This window comes from Balaenoptera ricei, chromosome X (assembly GCF_028023285.1).
Source record: "Balaenoptera ricei isolate mBalRic1 chromosome X, mBalRic1.hap2, whole genome shotgun sequence".
NCBI lineage: Eukaryota > Metazoa > Chordata > Mammalia > Artiodactyla > Balaenopteridae > Balaenoptera > Balaenoptera ricei.
Window position 1 is genome coordinate 111,011,926 of NC_082660.1, and position 13,947 is coordinate 111,025,872.

At 43.8% G+C, this 13,947-nt stretch overlaps 1 protein-coding gene across 3 annotated transcripts in view; it reads right to left on the reverse strand.

Annotated features, from left to right (window-relative positions):
- TENM1 (teneurin transmembrane protein 1) overlaps nt 1-13,947 on the reverse strand; it is a 557,972-nt gene that overhangs the window by 17,112 nt on the left and 526,913 nt on the right. For all 3 annotated transcript variants that reach the window (XM_059911842.1, XM_059911841.1, XM_059911840.1), the window contains 2 exons: nt 9,118-9,290; nt 7,742-7,977 (listed from right to left, as the gene is read on the reverse strand). In XM_059911842.1, the coding sequence (XP_059767825.1) occupies nt 7,742-7,977; nt 9,118-9,290 (409 nt within the window). The remainder of the gene's footprint in view (nt 1-7,741; nt 7,978-9,117; nt 9,291-13,947) is intronic.

Genomic DNA, 13,947 nt, shown 5'->3' on the forward strand with positions numbered 1-13,947 from the left:
CTGTTATCACCTAAAAGGTGATAGAGAAGCGCGTATTTCCTGTCTTTTGATACACAGGGCTTGGAAACCTATACGAAACCAGGTGTTCTTTCTTCTACTACCTTTCCTGTGGTTTTATAGCCACATATCTCTAACTGTAATACTGTTCACTTACAATAGCTGTAAAATATCCATGTACTCCCAGAGACGGTTGTAACTGTTACAATTTATGTTATAATGATAGTTAAAGAGCCAAAGTAACAAATGATTTCCAGTTCGACTAAATTTGTGGTTTTATTTGTCTGATAGATTAAGTTTACTACTCAAGAACACATTTCTTAATAAAGTCATTACAGCTACACAAGCAGGGACCACCGTTAAAAATCCACTACAGGGACTTCCCTGGTGGCGCAGTGGTTAGGAATCTGGCTGCCAGTGCAGGGGACACGGGCTCGAGCCCTGGTCCAGGAAGATCCCACATGCCGCGGAGCAACTAAGCCCGTGCGCCACAACTACTGAGCCTGTGCTCTAGAGCCCGCTAGCCACAACTACTGAAGCCCGTGTGCCACAACTACTGAAGCCCGCGCGCCTAGAGCCTGTGCTCCACAACAAGAGAAGCCACCGCAATGAGAAGCCCGCGCACCGCAACAAAGAGCAGCCCCCGCCCGCTGCAACTAGAGAAAGCCCGCGCGCAGCAACGAAGACCCAACGCAGCCAAATATAACTAACTAAATAACTAAATAAATAAAATTTTAAAAAAATCCACTACAAAGCGAGCAGAAGAAAACTCTGCCTAATGTTCTTTCCCTGCCTGTCAAGACTTCTGCAACCATGCTTCTGTTTCTGGATAATGCACTCAGATATTCAGATGTTGCTGAAACGCTAGTTTCAAAGTCAGGTTTGGAAGATAATGTAAAATTCGGCTAAGAGCTGAAAGGGGATGAAGGAGTTGAAGATGCCACAGCCCCCCACCCTGCAAGTCTCCTATGGAACCCACACGTGAGAAGGCTGAGAGAAAGAATGCTAGGCTGACCACCTCTGACTGCTGGGGTCATGAGCAAGGGTGGGAAAGCAACACGTTCATACAAACTCTTGTTTGCCTGAAAGACAATAATAGCCCTTGACCTAAGTATGGGCCATCAATCCTTATTTTGGCTCTTCCTCCAAACAATCTATACCAATCTTTGCCCTGGAAAAGAGAGGGGCAAAGAAAAGGTTGACATTTGAGAATAGCCCCAAGTTAAAAAGAGTCTCTTTGGACACTGAGCAAGACACTTGAGTTTGGCAACTGATGAGTTGTATGTTGGGGTAAGAAAGTTGGACTTGGTAATTTTTTTAATAGGGAAAGTATTTATGCTTTAATTTATTCTTTGGTTTTCCTTAGGCTTTTTTTAGCTTTGCTGAAGAGAAGTAAGGAGAAGGGCTTGCTTTTTTGTTCACACTTCGACCAGAAAGGAAAGAGGAAAGAGTATGCACTGGGGAGCCATGGGTTGTGTTGCCAGCAGAAATCAAAGTGCCTACGAAGGGTGGGTACAGGCAGAAGCTCCAAAGAAAAGTGTCCTCTGCCTCCCCTCAGATCCTTTCCTTGCTCTTTCCTAGGAGTTTGAGTTTTAATTGCTTAAGAGAAAGTCCTTTCAACCCCTTGCAATTTGAGACTCATTCAATTAGTAGGATAAAGATATATTAGGTTGGTCCATAGGCAACTGCTGATATTTGAGTGTTTTTGGCCTACCAAAAGGGCAGTTTCCTATGGTTCAACCCAATACACAGACACACACACACACACACACACACACACACACACACACACACACACACACAATGTGCTAAACTCTAAGCTCCAATCACGGCAGTTGATTTTCTTCAGAATAAAGGAGGAGAAGGCTGAATTTTCAAGGATGCTGTCTAGCATTTCAACTCACAAGGCAACTGAGGTACCTGTTTGATTTTTGCTGAAGAAGTTGAAAGGTGAATGAGTGAGACGGGCCAAATAACCACATTACAGTTTGGGAGATGCACTGCATTTAATTTCCATGAAGCTGTGGGAATGGACAGAGTCACAGCTGCTTTTAAATTGGTACACACTACTCTATTCTCACTGGTTTTAAGGTAATTAGTACTTGATTTTTAGAAATCGATCAATACAATTCTACAGATTTTATTTTTTATTGATATTGCTACGCTGACAATCAAAACCGACTTAGGCTTGCTTTTGTTTCACAGAGTTGCCTACAAATGAACAGGGCATGTATGCAGTGTTAACGTCAGCCTCCGCTGCTCCCCCGGGAATTTCTTTATACCTGTTTTTCTTCTTTTTTCTTTTTTCCTCCCAAGGCACTCTCTTTACCTTGCCAGCCCACAGAATCTTAATGCCAGAAGGAATCTTACGACATGGGCTATTGACCTGGACTGCCTGGGTTCAAATCCTGTATCACCATTTACTAGCTGTGTGCCCTCTGTGTGCCCTGGTTTCTTTACTTGTAAAGTGAGAATGTTAATAAGAAAACACACCTGATAAGGTGTTATGAGTAATAAATGAGTTAATATATGGCCATACACAGATAAAATTTCAATGTTAGTTGCTATAATTATGATTAATGGTAATAATACTACTAGTCATAATCATAGAGATTGTATAGCTCATATCCCTCATTTTATAGATGGGAAAAGTGGTGTAAAATTATGGGCATACCAGTTCTTCTTCAAAACTTTACTCATTCCTCTCACCTGATTTCTGCCATACCATTTAACTTGGACACTTTGTGCACTAAAATAATTTGCTCTTGTTTAATTACTTTCCCATTGGCGAATTCATCTGGATAACCATACAATAGGCATTTTAAAATTTTAATACCAAATCATTAATGCTTATATACAAGTGAAATAGTGTGTGAAATAATACTTTCTGTCTAGCTATCTTTGTGGAGTTGACCCAAGATTAACAAATATAGTAGTTTCTGTGATTTGAAGGCCCCAAGAATCCCCTGACCCCAAAAACCAACACTGCCCAGTGGCCTTGATGCCTTAAATCTCCTGTCTCCAGGTGACTCCTTAGGGGTGAATGCACTGTTACTTGGGACTGAGAGCCACAGATATATTTAAAAAATAGATGAATCTATCTGCAAGCAGGCTCCTTATCTAAATTTTCACAAAATGAAACCCTCCAGCAAACCTAGGGAGAACAAAGTTAAAACAGTGTGAAGCAGACACATTTTCTGAGAAAGGAAGGAGACGCTGGAACCCTCTTGGCTGTCTCCCACATTCCCCATCATTTGTCAGCCTGGGACCTTGTGTTTCACCTGGGCTTGTTCCCCCTTTCAGAGCTCAGCTCGCGTATGAACAGTCACATGTTGCATTTCAAAACAAACCTACCCTGTTCTCAGTTATCTTTGAATGGAGAGAAAAACAATCAGTCATGAGGGTTTTTAGATTAGTCTTGGCTTCATTTTGCTTGTAAACACATAATCATCTTACTTGATTTGATGACTTTGGTTTGAAGTGCTAAGCTTCTTGGGGTTTTTTTTTTTTTTTAAATAAAGGAGGCTGCAGTTCTGGAGTTTTGCTGTAACCTCACATCTCAGTCTGCGAAATCTTGTAAAGAGCTCTGAGGTCCAATGCTGGGATAAGTCTCATTTAATAGCATTATTATCCACGGACACAGCAAGGTGCAATCTGGATGTAGTTCCTAAACCAGTGTGCTTTTGGTGAATGTCTAATTTCTCTATTGTCCAGGGAAATGTATTTATGGGGACAGACTGATGCAGCAGATGAGAAGATACATAGACTGGATGGGAAAGTACTTTGCAAGGAAGATGATTCAAATACAACTCAGGTTGCGGGGGGGAAATGGCTTTTTAAAATAAATGAAATTTCAGGATGTTAATGTGATTTATTTCACTTAATGGAGCTGGTGCAGGATGGCCCAGAGGTAACAAATCCCTTGCCTGCTCAGGCTAAGCAGGATATCATGTTTCCCAGCAGTTTGTTTCCTCACCTTGAAGAGGACCCCGAGTGTGTATGAAAAAGAAAAATCACCGATGGTTGGAGAAAAGCAACTCTTGTTGCTTTATCTTCAAGAGAGGTCTATCATTTTCTGAGTTTTTTTTTTTTTCCACCTAGAAGGTCTGGGGTGGATGTGATAGGTAGCTTTGGGGAACATTTGATGTCCATCATCTTACCAAGGGAGCCTTTAAACGAACCTGTCATTCTGTGCCCGAACAATTAGTGTTTTATGACCTGCTGCCCAAGCACATTTGCAAATTACAAGCACACCTTTGTGTGGTTTTTCAAAGAGGAGCCCTATTTCCCCCAGGACAGCAGGGGTTTCTATGTTGTGTGACTATCTGAACCTGTTATTCTGTCTGAAGAGCTCTGGAACGGCAGCTCCACCAGGAGAAATAGAAGATTCAGTACAAGGTCTCCAGGTACTTGAGGGCACCAGAGAGCCTCAATCTTTACATGGATGTTTACAAATGGGCCACCGCATATTTGGCCCATAGAGAGAGAAAGTTACATCTCATGTGTCAGCAGCTTGCCCCTTGAAAGCTACCATTAAGTGAAGGGGGCACCATCTATGAAATAATAAAGTCAGTAAGGAAAAAGAATTTGCCTGGTTAAAACTGGATCCACACCTGCCTTTGGGGAGCGTATTCATTCTATTAAATTGGATATGCCTAATCTGGGGAAACTGAGGCAGTAATATACACCAAAGTGCCTAAGGATGGGGAGAGCAGGTAAGAATTACCCAGTTAAACAGCCTCCTTCCTCTTGCCTCCTCCACACTTTGCCTGCCTGGAGGCCAGCCAGTTGTCCCGCACCACCCACACTTGCCAGTACATTAGAGTCGATTATTTGTCTCTTTTTGTCAGCACTGAAATGAGGAGTCAGGCCCTGCCAAGGTGGCTCCACTGAGCGGGGCAATGATTTATAGATTAATTATTTTAAGGAACAAGGCAGCACAGCATGATGTAGTGGAAAGAGTGCTGCGCTAGGCGAAGACCTGCATTTTAGTGCTGGCTCGGATCCTTAATAGCTGTTTGACTTTGGGCAAATCACTTAACCTCTCTGGGCCTTAGTCTCCTTATCTGTAAATTGGGAATAACAATAATTGATGGTTGTTGGACTTCCCTGGTGGCGCAGTGGTTAAGAATCCGCCTGCCAAGGCAGGGAACACGGACGGGTTCGAGCCCTGGTCCGGGAAGATCCCACATGTCGCAGAGCAACTAAGCCCGTGCACCACAACTACTGAGTCTGCGCTCTAGAGCCCGTGAGCCACAACTACTGAGCCTGCGTGCCACAACTACTGAAGCCCGTGCTCTACAACAGGAGAAGCCACCGAAATGAGAAGCCCACGCACCACAACGAAGAGTAGCCCCCGCTCGCTGCAACTAGAGAAAGCCTGTGCGCAGCAACGGAGACCCAATGCAGCCAAAAATAAATAAAAATAAATAAATAAATTTATAAAAAATAATTGATGGTTGCGGTGATCAAATAAAACCCTGACTATGAAAGCATTTTATTAATTGTAAGGCACTAAACATATGTAAAGGATTGTTATTGTTGTTAGATTTCTAGGGACATGTACAGTAACACCACCTAGCCATTCTTCAGTCCCAGGACCTCAGGAAGAACCCTAGAAGTCATAGAGGAGAGGGCCCTGAATTTGTTGCCCTTATAAGCCGTTTCACAAATCTGCTCAACTCTACCACGGGATGGGAAACGGGTCAATTATAAATGGGACTAACTAAATAACACTTCACTCTACTCAACATGAAAGAGCCCCCATATGTTTTATGACCATTAGCTTCTCAGTATTAAGAACAATTTGGGATATGAGGTGCAAATTACAATTTACAGTCTCTCTCCATTATCCGTGCATATGGAAGGGAGAAAACAGGGTGGGTGATCGTAGAAAGCGGAAAATACTAAAGTCACATAGGATAGAATGAGTTCTCCTAAAGCATAGAAAATCCCAAAGTTGCATAGTGTATGATATGATTCATAATGTTTTATTCAGACTATAAGCTGGGGAGGCACTAAGAGACCATTTATTTGATATAATTGTTCTGGGGTGAGTCCATGAGGTTGATGAGCCATACGTAGATAATTCTGACTTTTCTCTAGTATGACATTTCATTTCACAGGTGAAGAAAATACAGGCATTCCTTAAGCCAATTGTACGACTTCCCCATCGAGGGTTCTACCCGGGAGATCCCATTTCTAGAAGAACACTGATAGAAACCCTCACTGCTGCCACACAGACAGGTTTGACTATTTGGACTGGTTTCACCTCCCGATTCAGAGGCATACCTAGTAAATACTCTGGCCAATGGAATCAAAACATACAAATTGACTTGTGCACGTAGACAACCTTAGTAGCTGTTACAAAAAACAAGCATGGACGTCTGCGTCTTTGTGTTACCAACAGAACTGACTGGAAAGTGAGCGCTAGGGTAGATCATTTTGTCCGTATCAAGCCATGGGACTGACTTGACGGCTTGTCACTGGAATTGGGTGGTTGTTTGGCGTTGCATTGCCAAAGCCTAGAGGTTACCACATTTTTACTGCGAGTGAAATTTTACTGTGAGTGAAGAAAATGCAAGTGTTCCAGGTATCCCAGGCATGACACAGGTGCTCAAAGCGGGCCTCAATAGTGAGTGATCATCTCCCTCAGGCTGGCAGTTGCTCTCGGGCTGATATTGAATGTTACTATACTTGGAAAGTTGGTCACGTCATCCTAACATTGGTTCATGTTCAAGAAGGGACAGGTAGACAGAGCGCTGTGGTGTCTGTAGGCTTAGTGTGCTGCAGAAAGGCAACTTTGATTGAGAGATCCCTGGTTAACTGTGGTGAACAGTGCTTGGTAAGAACTTGCAAACCCCCAAATCTTTCAGTTCCCCCGGGCAGCTGTCTCTGAGCACCATTAGCCCAATCTGAGTCCTAGTCCTTGACCCCTTTGGCCCTTAATATGTATATTCATGACAATGATACCATTCACTGTTTTCGCCCTTTATCTTGCCTTTGTCCAGATGTTGCCTGATGTCTCACATCCTTCTGTGTGTGCCTGCCTGGCCTTTCCAAATAAGTATCAACTACCCCAAAGCAGGGGTCTGGGACAGCTCAGTGGACCTGCTGACCATCTCCAGGCCTTGTGAGGGATTCTGGAGGGCCTCCCAACTAAACACATTTCTCGATGCAGACGTTCTTGGGGCCTGAAATTGCTACTATCAGAGCACTTTAGCTGGCTAATGACAAAGAAAGCTCCTATTAAGAGGGGGAAGGGTAAGCTGTGACAAAGTGAGAGAGTGGCATGGACATATATACACTACCAAACGTAAAATAGATGGCTAGTGGGAAGCAGCTGCATAGCACAGGGAGATCAGCTCGGTGCTTTGTGTCCACCTAGAGGGGTGGGAGGGAGACGCAAGAGGGAGGAGATATGGGGACATATGTATATGTATAGTTGATTCACTATGTTATACAGCAGAAACTAACACACCATTGTAAAGCAATTATACTCCAATAAAGATGTTAAAAAAATAAATAAAAAAAGAAAAGAAAGAAAGCTCCTATTAGAATGTTCATTTCAGGATACTGAATCATTATCAGCCATTAGCACCCTCTCTTGAATTAGTATATCATATAAGCTAGTCAGTCAGCTAGAAAAGCTTTGGAGAAATAAATGGGACTTCCAATGAGGGAGGCTCTGCCGTCTTCAAAACTAAAACACCGATTCTATAGCTTCTATCAGGTCGAGCCTTACCCTCAGCCTTCTTTCAAAAGCTGAAATGTTGCCTTTGTTCTGCTCCTTCCGCTGCCGCCACTCGATGAGGTTGGCGTTGTGCTCTCCGGGCAGCGAGATGTTGCATTTGCCCAGGGTGGGGTTGACCGCCCCGGACAGGATGTGGGGCTCTGAGCTGAGGCTGATCTCCATCCCGCTGGCAAAAGTGACACGTAGGGAGCCGTCTGGACTCACGCGATAGGTACTCTGGGTATTTTCTGCAGACAGAGGAGCAAAGGAGGAAGAGGGGGGAGAAAGGGAAGCACAGAAGCAGAGGAGAGACAAGTTTAGCTTTAGGAGGTAAGTTTGGGAAAGGGTGAGCAGGCGGGGTGCCGTGGACCTAACTGCCCTCTGGGCTAGAGAACCACTCTGACAGGCCAACACACTCTCTGTCCGTTTGGGTCTCGTTATTTTCACAGCTGGGCTGTCTTGTTTCTTGGATAAAAGACTCCTGTGTAATACTGCAGGCTGTTTTGGTTTTGAAAAACTTTCTCATTTTTAAAGAATTCCCTCACAAACTCCCTTTCTGACTTGGTGGATTGGCCTCCTCCATCTGATACGCTGGGAGCTAGAATGAGCAGAGTATGAAGTCGAAATCAGCATCATCACTGCCTGGGGACACCAGCACAGGTGCTGGACTCCACAAAATGATACGCTGACAGAGGTCGCCACCGAGCCTCTTAGAGTGGCTCAGCCTAACAATACAAAGAGTCCTTAATGACTGGGCAGAGAGAAAACAATTTCTCTGTGTCCACTTCCCTCAGCTTCCAAGACCTTCTTTCCAAATCCACCTCCCTTCCTTCCTGTTTACTCCTCTCTCTCTTTCTCCCCCTCTCTCTCCTTCCTTCCTTCCTTTCTTCCTTCCCTCTCTCCCTTCCTTCTTTTTCCTTCCGTTCCTTTACTTTCCTCTCTTTGAACAGAATGAGCTTTTAATTCTCTCATTTCCCTTATATTCCTGCTTGGTGTGTATCCTCATTCATCCTTTTTATTCACCCATGTCAGCGTTGCTCTAGAATGCTGATCTCAGATGGGACACAGACTTCATTTCTTTAATATAACCCAATCAGAGCTTAAAGACCTCTACAAACAGCTGCGTGTTGGGAAATGACTTGATGGAGGAGTAGATCTGGCAGGGATTTAACCTCATAACTCCCACAGGGATGTGGCCCAATGTTGCTATAGGAACTTTGTGAAAGGTGTGACTTTGTCTGGGTTTCAGCCTCCATAGCTGGAATATCGGGAGAAGAAGTCATCTTCTCAGCCAAAAGTGAATTCTAGTCATTGACGGTGTGCAGAGGTTTGATGGTAGAAGTAAGAGAGATGCTGTTAGAGTCAGGCGAAGTTGGAAATATTCTTACCTTGTTTTAAAATATATATGGTACTAGTTGCTGTCAAATTGGTTGACATGAGGACGTTTTCGCGGTTGGAAGTATCTAGCTCCACTTTTGTCAGCTTCTCCAGGTCACTGTGGAAGCTGCTGACCTCTCCAGTGGGAAACGTTGCATTGGTCAGATGCCCCTCGGGGTCATACCTGAGGAATGTAACCAATCCCAACGTTGAAGTCTCTTGGCAGTGATAACAGGCTTTTGCGAAATAAAAATCATTTGGCAGCTAATACAGTTTAACTTTGAGTGATAACAAGTATTATTAACCTTGTTCAATAAGAAGAAAAAGGTCAGAAAGATGATTAATCAGACGAAGGTATTTTTTGCTGCTTCTGAATTCTTGATGACTTCCTTGAGCTGTGCTGTTTTACAGAAAAAATATATCTGGTAATGAATCACTAGGGTGGAAAACTGATTTATGAATCATGTCCTGCTGTGTGCAATGTTGCAGGGAGCCCTCCGTTTGCAATTTGGGTCGATCCCATCAGATGTGATGGGTCACAAGGACCAGCAGAGGGTGATGTTGACAAAGAAAAAGGAGGCATGACTGTCCCCCGCCCCGCCCCGCCCCGCCCCCACCAGCCTGAGAAGGCCAATAAACTGATTTTGCACTCTGATAGGAAAATTATATTTGCTGCTCTTTAAGTTGCCAAATCTGAAATGAATGAATCATTCTTCCAACAAAATGACCAAGCACAGAAGACAATGGAAACATGTTCATTAAAACATTCTGGAGCCCCCTGATCTCAGTGTCACTTAATTTTTTAATCTTTTTATAATATAGTACATAATGTGTTGCAATTTGCCTATATGAGTAAGAGACCAAAAAAAAAAAATAATTACCTGGGATAATAGGCAATAACCTATATCTAGAAATATAGTCTTGTGAGTTGACTTTTTTAAAAAAATCAGAATTATTGGCAATCTCACTGTCCTCCAAATGGAAACTGCTTCCCTGAAGCCTTTTGATGTGGCGCTGTTCTTTTATTGCCAATAGAACCATGAAAAATAAACACTTCATTAAAAGTAAGGACATGCACTTGGAAACCCATTACTGTTTTCAAGTTGCAAATTACAAAATAGTTAAGTACTTTTATTTGCTTTTAAAATGTTAAACAATTATATTCTTTTTACCCAAAGTGAGCTCTACTGCCTTCTCCCTCCAAAATGACGCACAATGGCCTAGCGATTCAGTGTTAATCCACTGCGCTTTAAAGAACTCAGCCTGGATAGCTGCGGAAATTTTAAAACTTAGACCAGCCTTTGGTAGGCTTGGGAAAAGGGGCTAGACATTATTTTATAGGACAAAACTGAACTTGAGGCTATACACAATGCCATCTCAAGTTCAGTTCTGTGTGTACATGAGTGTGCGCACGTGCACACACATGCTATCAGTTAAACCAGTCAGGCATGCAAATAAAAATAATCAAATAGGTCATTTGACATCATAGATATGACAAGCCCTAGTTGTTTAATTGGATGCACCCTTTGTTTAAATGGATTTCAGTCAAAACGGTAATTGGCATGTTGCTGCTATGCTGCTAAGGCCTCATTATCGAGGAAAGGCCGAAGGGTGCTGTTTGCGCCTGGGGTTAATGGCAAAATCCTCCCCCCTGCTCAGCCCGTTCGCCCATGGCCTGCTCGGGGCTCTGTGGCTGCAAGAAGAAGACCCCTGATGAGAAAGGGGCATGGAAGGGCCTGAACACCTAACACAGCCCCGACTTTGTCTGCCTGGTCTTCCTTCCAGGAGAGGAAAACAATATCCAGTTTTGATTCTTGCAAGGTACCAACCTGCTTTTCCCTGTAGGGAGGAGTTTCCAGGCAGCAGACAGAAAGAAGCCGCTGCAGGCCCCCCTCACTAGGGAGACTGTGGTCCCACAGCCTGGACTACTCAGGCAGTTCCTCTCTGTTTCACATCCATCACCAGCAACTCTGCCTCATTGGTTTCCCTTTCCTGATTTCTAAAGGGTTTCCTCAGCACTTGGCAAGGTCACTCTTCATTATTCCTCCAGGAAATCTGACCTAAGATGCTACGCATGCAGGTTTCCAACGGACTTTCCAGCTCAGGGCAGTTTCTTTCTTTCCCAGTCACATAGCCCCTTGTTTTAAAGCAAGATTTCATTGAAAGGTGACGGCAGTGGTCGTGCCCACTTCTCAGGGCAAGATGACAAGATCAGATGCTAACTGAGCCATCCATGAGCAAAGGTCAAAAATCTGAATGAACCTCAGCAGTGGCCTGTGGTGTAATTCCCTGGATAGATGTAGCTGGAAGGCTGCTGCTTGGCTCCTTGTCTGGTGAGAGAGGCAATGGGGTGGGGATAAGGTAGAATTTCCCACAGTCCTGCCCAGACTCTAGAGAGCTAGAAAGTTGTATTGTCTGATTTCCTTTCTGTGGCTGGATAAGCCTCCTTATTTGAAAGTGTACATTTGACTTTATCATAAACAAAGCACTCTACCTTGAGGGCCTTATGCTAAGTGAAATAAATCGGACAGAGTAAGACAAATACTGTATGATCTCACTTATATGTGGAATCTAAAAAAAAAACAAACCCAAAAAATCCGAACACACAAAACTCATAGAAAGAGAGATCAGATTTGTGGTTACCAGAGGTGGGGGGTGGGTGGAGGAATGGGACAGAGGTGGTCAGAAGGTTGAAACTTCCAGTCATAAGATACATAAGTACTGGGGATGCAATGTACAACACGACAATAGTTAACTGCTGTGTGGTATGTATGCAAGTTCCTAAGAAAGTAAATCCTAAAAGTTCTCATCAGAAGGAAAAAAATATTTTTCTTCTTTTTTTTTTTTTTTTGGATCTATATGAGATGACGGACATTCAGTAAACTTACGGTCGTCATCATTTTGCAATATATATAAATCAAGTCATTATGCTGCATGCCTTAAACTTATATAGTGCTGTATGTCAATTATATCTCCGTAAAACTGAAGGGGAAAAACCCCAAAAAACAAAGCACTCTACCCTCCAGTACACTCACCCACCCCAATTCTGCTAGTCACAGTCAAAGCAATGGCATTTGGTGGTATCTGCAGTGTGGTGTCTCTCTCGGGCTCGGTCAAAACCTACAGGCCCAAGTCTTTTCTATGGGGTCATGTTCAAAGGAAGAGCAACAGGCAGATCCCACAACTTTGGAAAGATTGCTCCAAACTGGATAAGAAATAAAGGAAGCCTTTGATTTCTTACGGCTTGCTTGAGGTTTTGTTGTTGTTGTTGTTGTTGTTGTTGTTTCCCCTCCATCACAGGGGACTGCATGTTTCCAGACTGAATGTCAAAGAAACAAGTTTAATCAAAACCTCTTACACTGTTCTGTGGGTTTCCCTCTGGTGCCTGCATCCTTTGGTGCAGAGAACACAAGCCAATATGCTGCAACTGATCCCCTCAGGCCATAACAGGGTCGTAACTTCCACCTCCCTGCCCCCACTCCCCCTCCCTACCCTGCGCTGCAAATTCTGGTTGGTGAATTGTGTGATCAGGCATTGACTGTTGCCTTCATGGTCATCAGGAGTGAGCTTGGTAAGAGGAGATTTGCCATCACCTTGTCCCTTCCCGTCCCTGATTTTACAGAGTTCCACTGTGTGCGTGCGCACACACATGTCCCCGTGGATCAAAGGAAACATTTGTAAAGGCAATTCAGAATTCATTCTTGTCCTTGAGGAACACATAGTTTATATTAGGGGAGATGATATTTACACATTATTAAAAATATATTTGGTCTGATATTTTCTCATAAGGGGTGGCCTGCCCTTTCCCTTGAGGACAATGTAAGCCAGAGCTAAACCATGCAGGGTAAAAACTAGGAGCTCCTCCATCTTTGCTTTTAAGAAAATATTGAAGATTATAGAAGAAAAATTCATTACTTATTTTTTTTTAAAGGAAATAGACCCTCTTTACCCTCTCATGCCAGAAACCTGACCAACCTAATAAGCATTCTTTAGGAAATACTGGATTGCCCTTTCTTCACCAATAACTTCATGTGGCTTCCTATGATTCAGCCCAAGTCCATAATGCCTTTCTATCTTCACTTGTCCTTCATTCAATAAATATCAGTCTTGTGCTAGGTACTGGGGATACTGTGGTGAATGAAATTCAAAGTCTAGTAGTGTAGATAAGATACGCACACAAATCACTCTGATGTCAGAATATTGCCATATACTTCTGTAAACAAGGAGCTGCAGAAGCTCAGAAGAGGCAGAAGTTATTTCCAGGCAGGCTGAGCAGAAGAGAAGGAAGAGAAGGAGGTGGTATTTGAATCCTGGAGGGTAGCTGGAGATCAATCCCTTGATAGGTAGAGACTGGGGACGGGAGGAAGGCATTCCAAAGGCAGGCACACTGGTGGCTGGGATGACCACCGAGGGAAGCAGGATGCTGGAGCACAAGGGTCCTCTCGGAGGGGAGTGGGAGATGAGGCCGGAGAGGCACGTTGGAAGCAGAGCACGGGGAAACTGGGGTGTCAGGCTCTGGAGGAAAGCATGCAGTCAGTAGACAATGGAGAGGCACAGGAAGCTCTTCAGGGAGAGAACAGTATGATTCAAGCAGTTCTTTGGTGGCAGTGAATCTCGGAAGGGAAACTATGGAACAGGGAAACCTGTTGGGAGGCTAACGCCTCAGCTTGTGTAAGAGAAGACGGTGGCCTCTTGCCTTTATGAAATGCATTGTGATCGCCTATCATTGGGACCAGTCTTCCTTCCTAGGTTGTAAGCTCTCGCATCTTTAGAGAGAGGACACAGTGTCTCATCACCTCTGTATTTTCGGTGTGTGGCACAGAGCAGACTCTCACTGCATA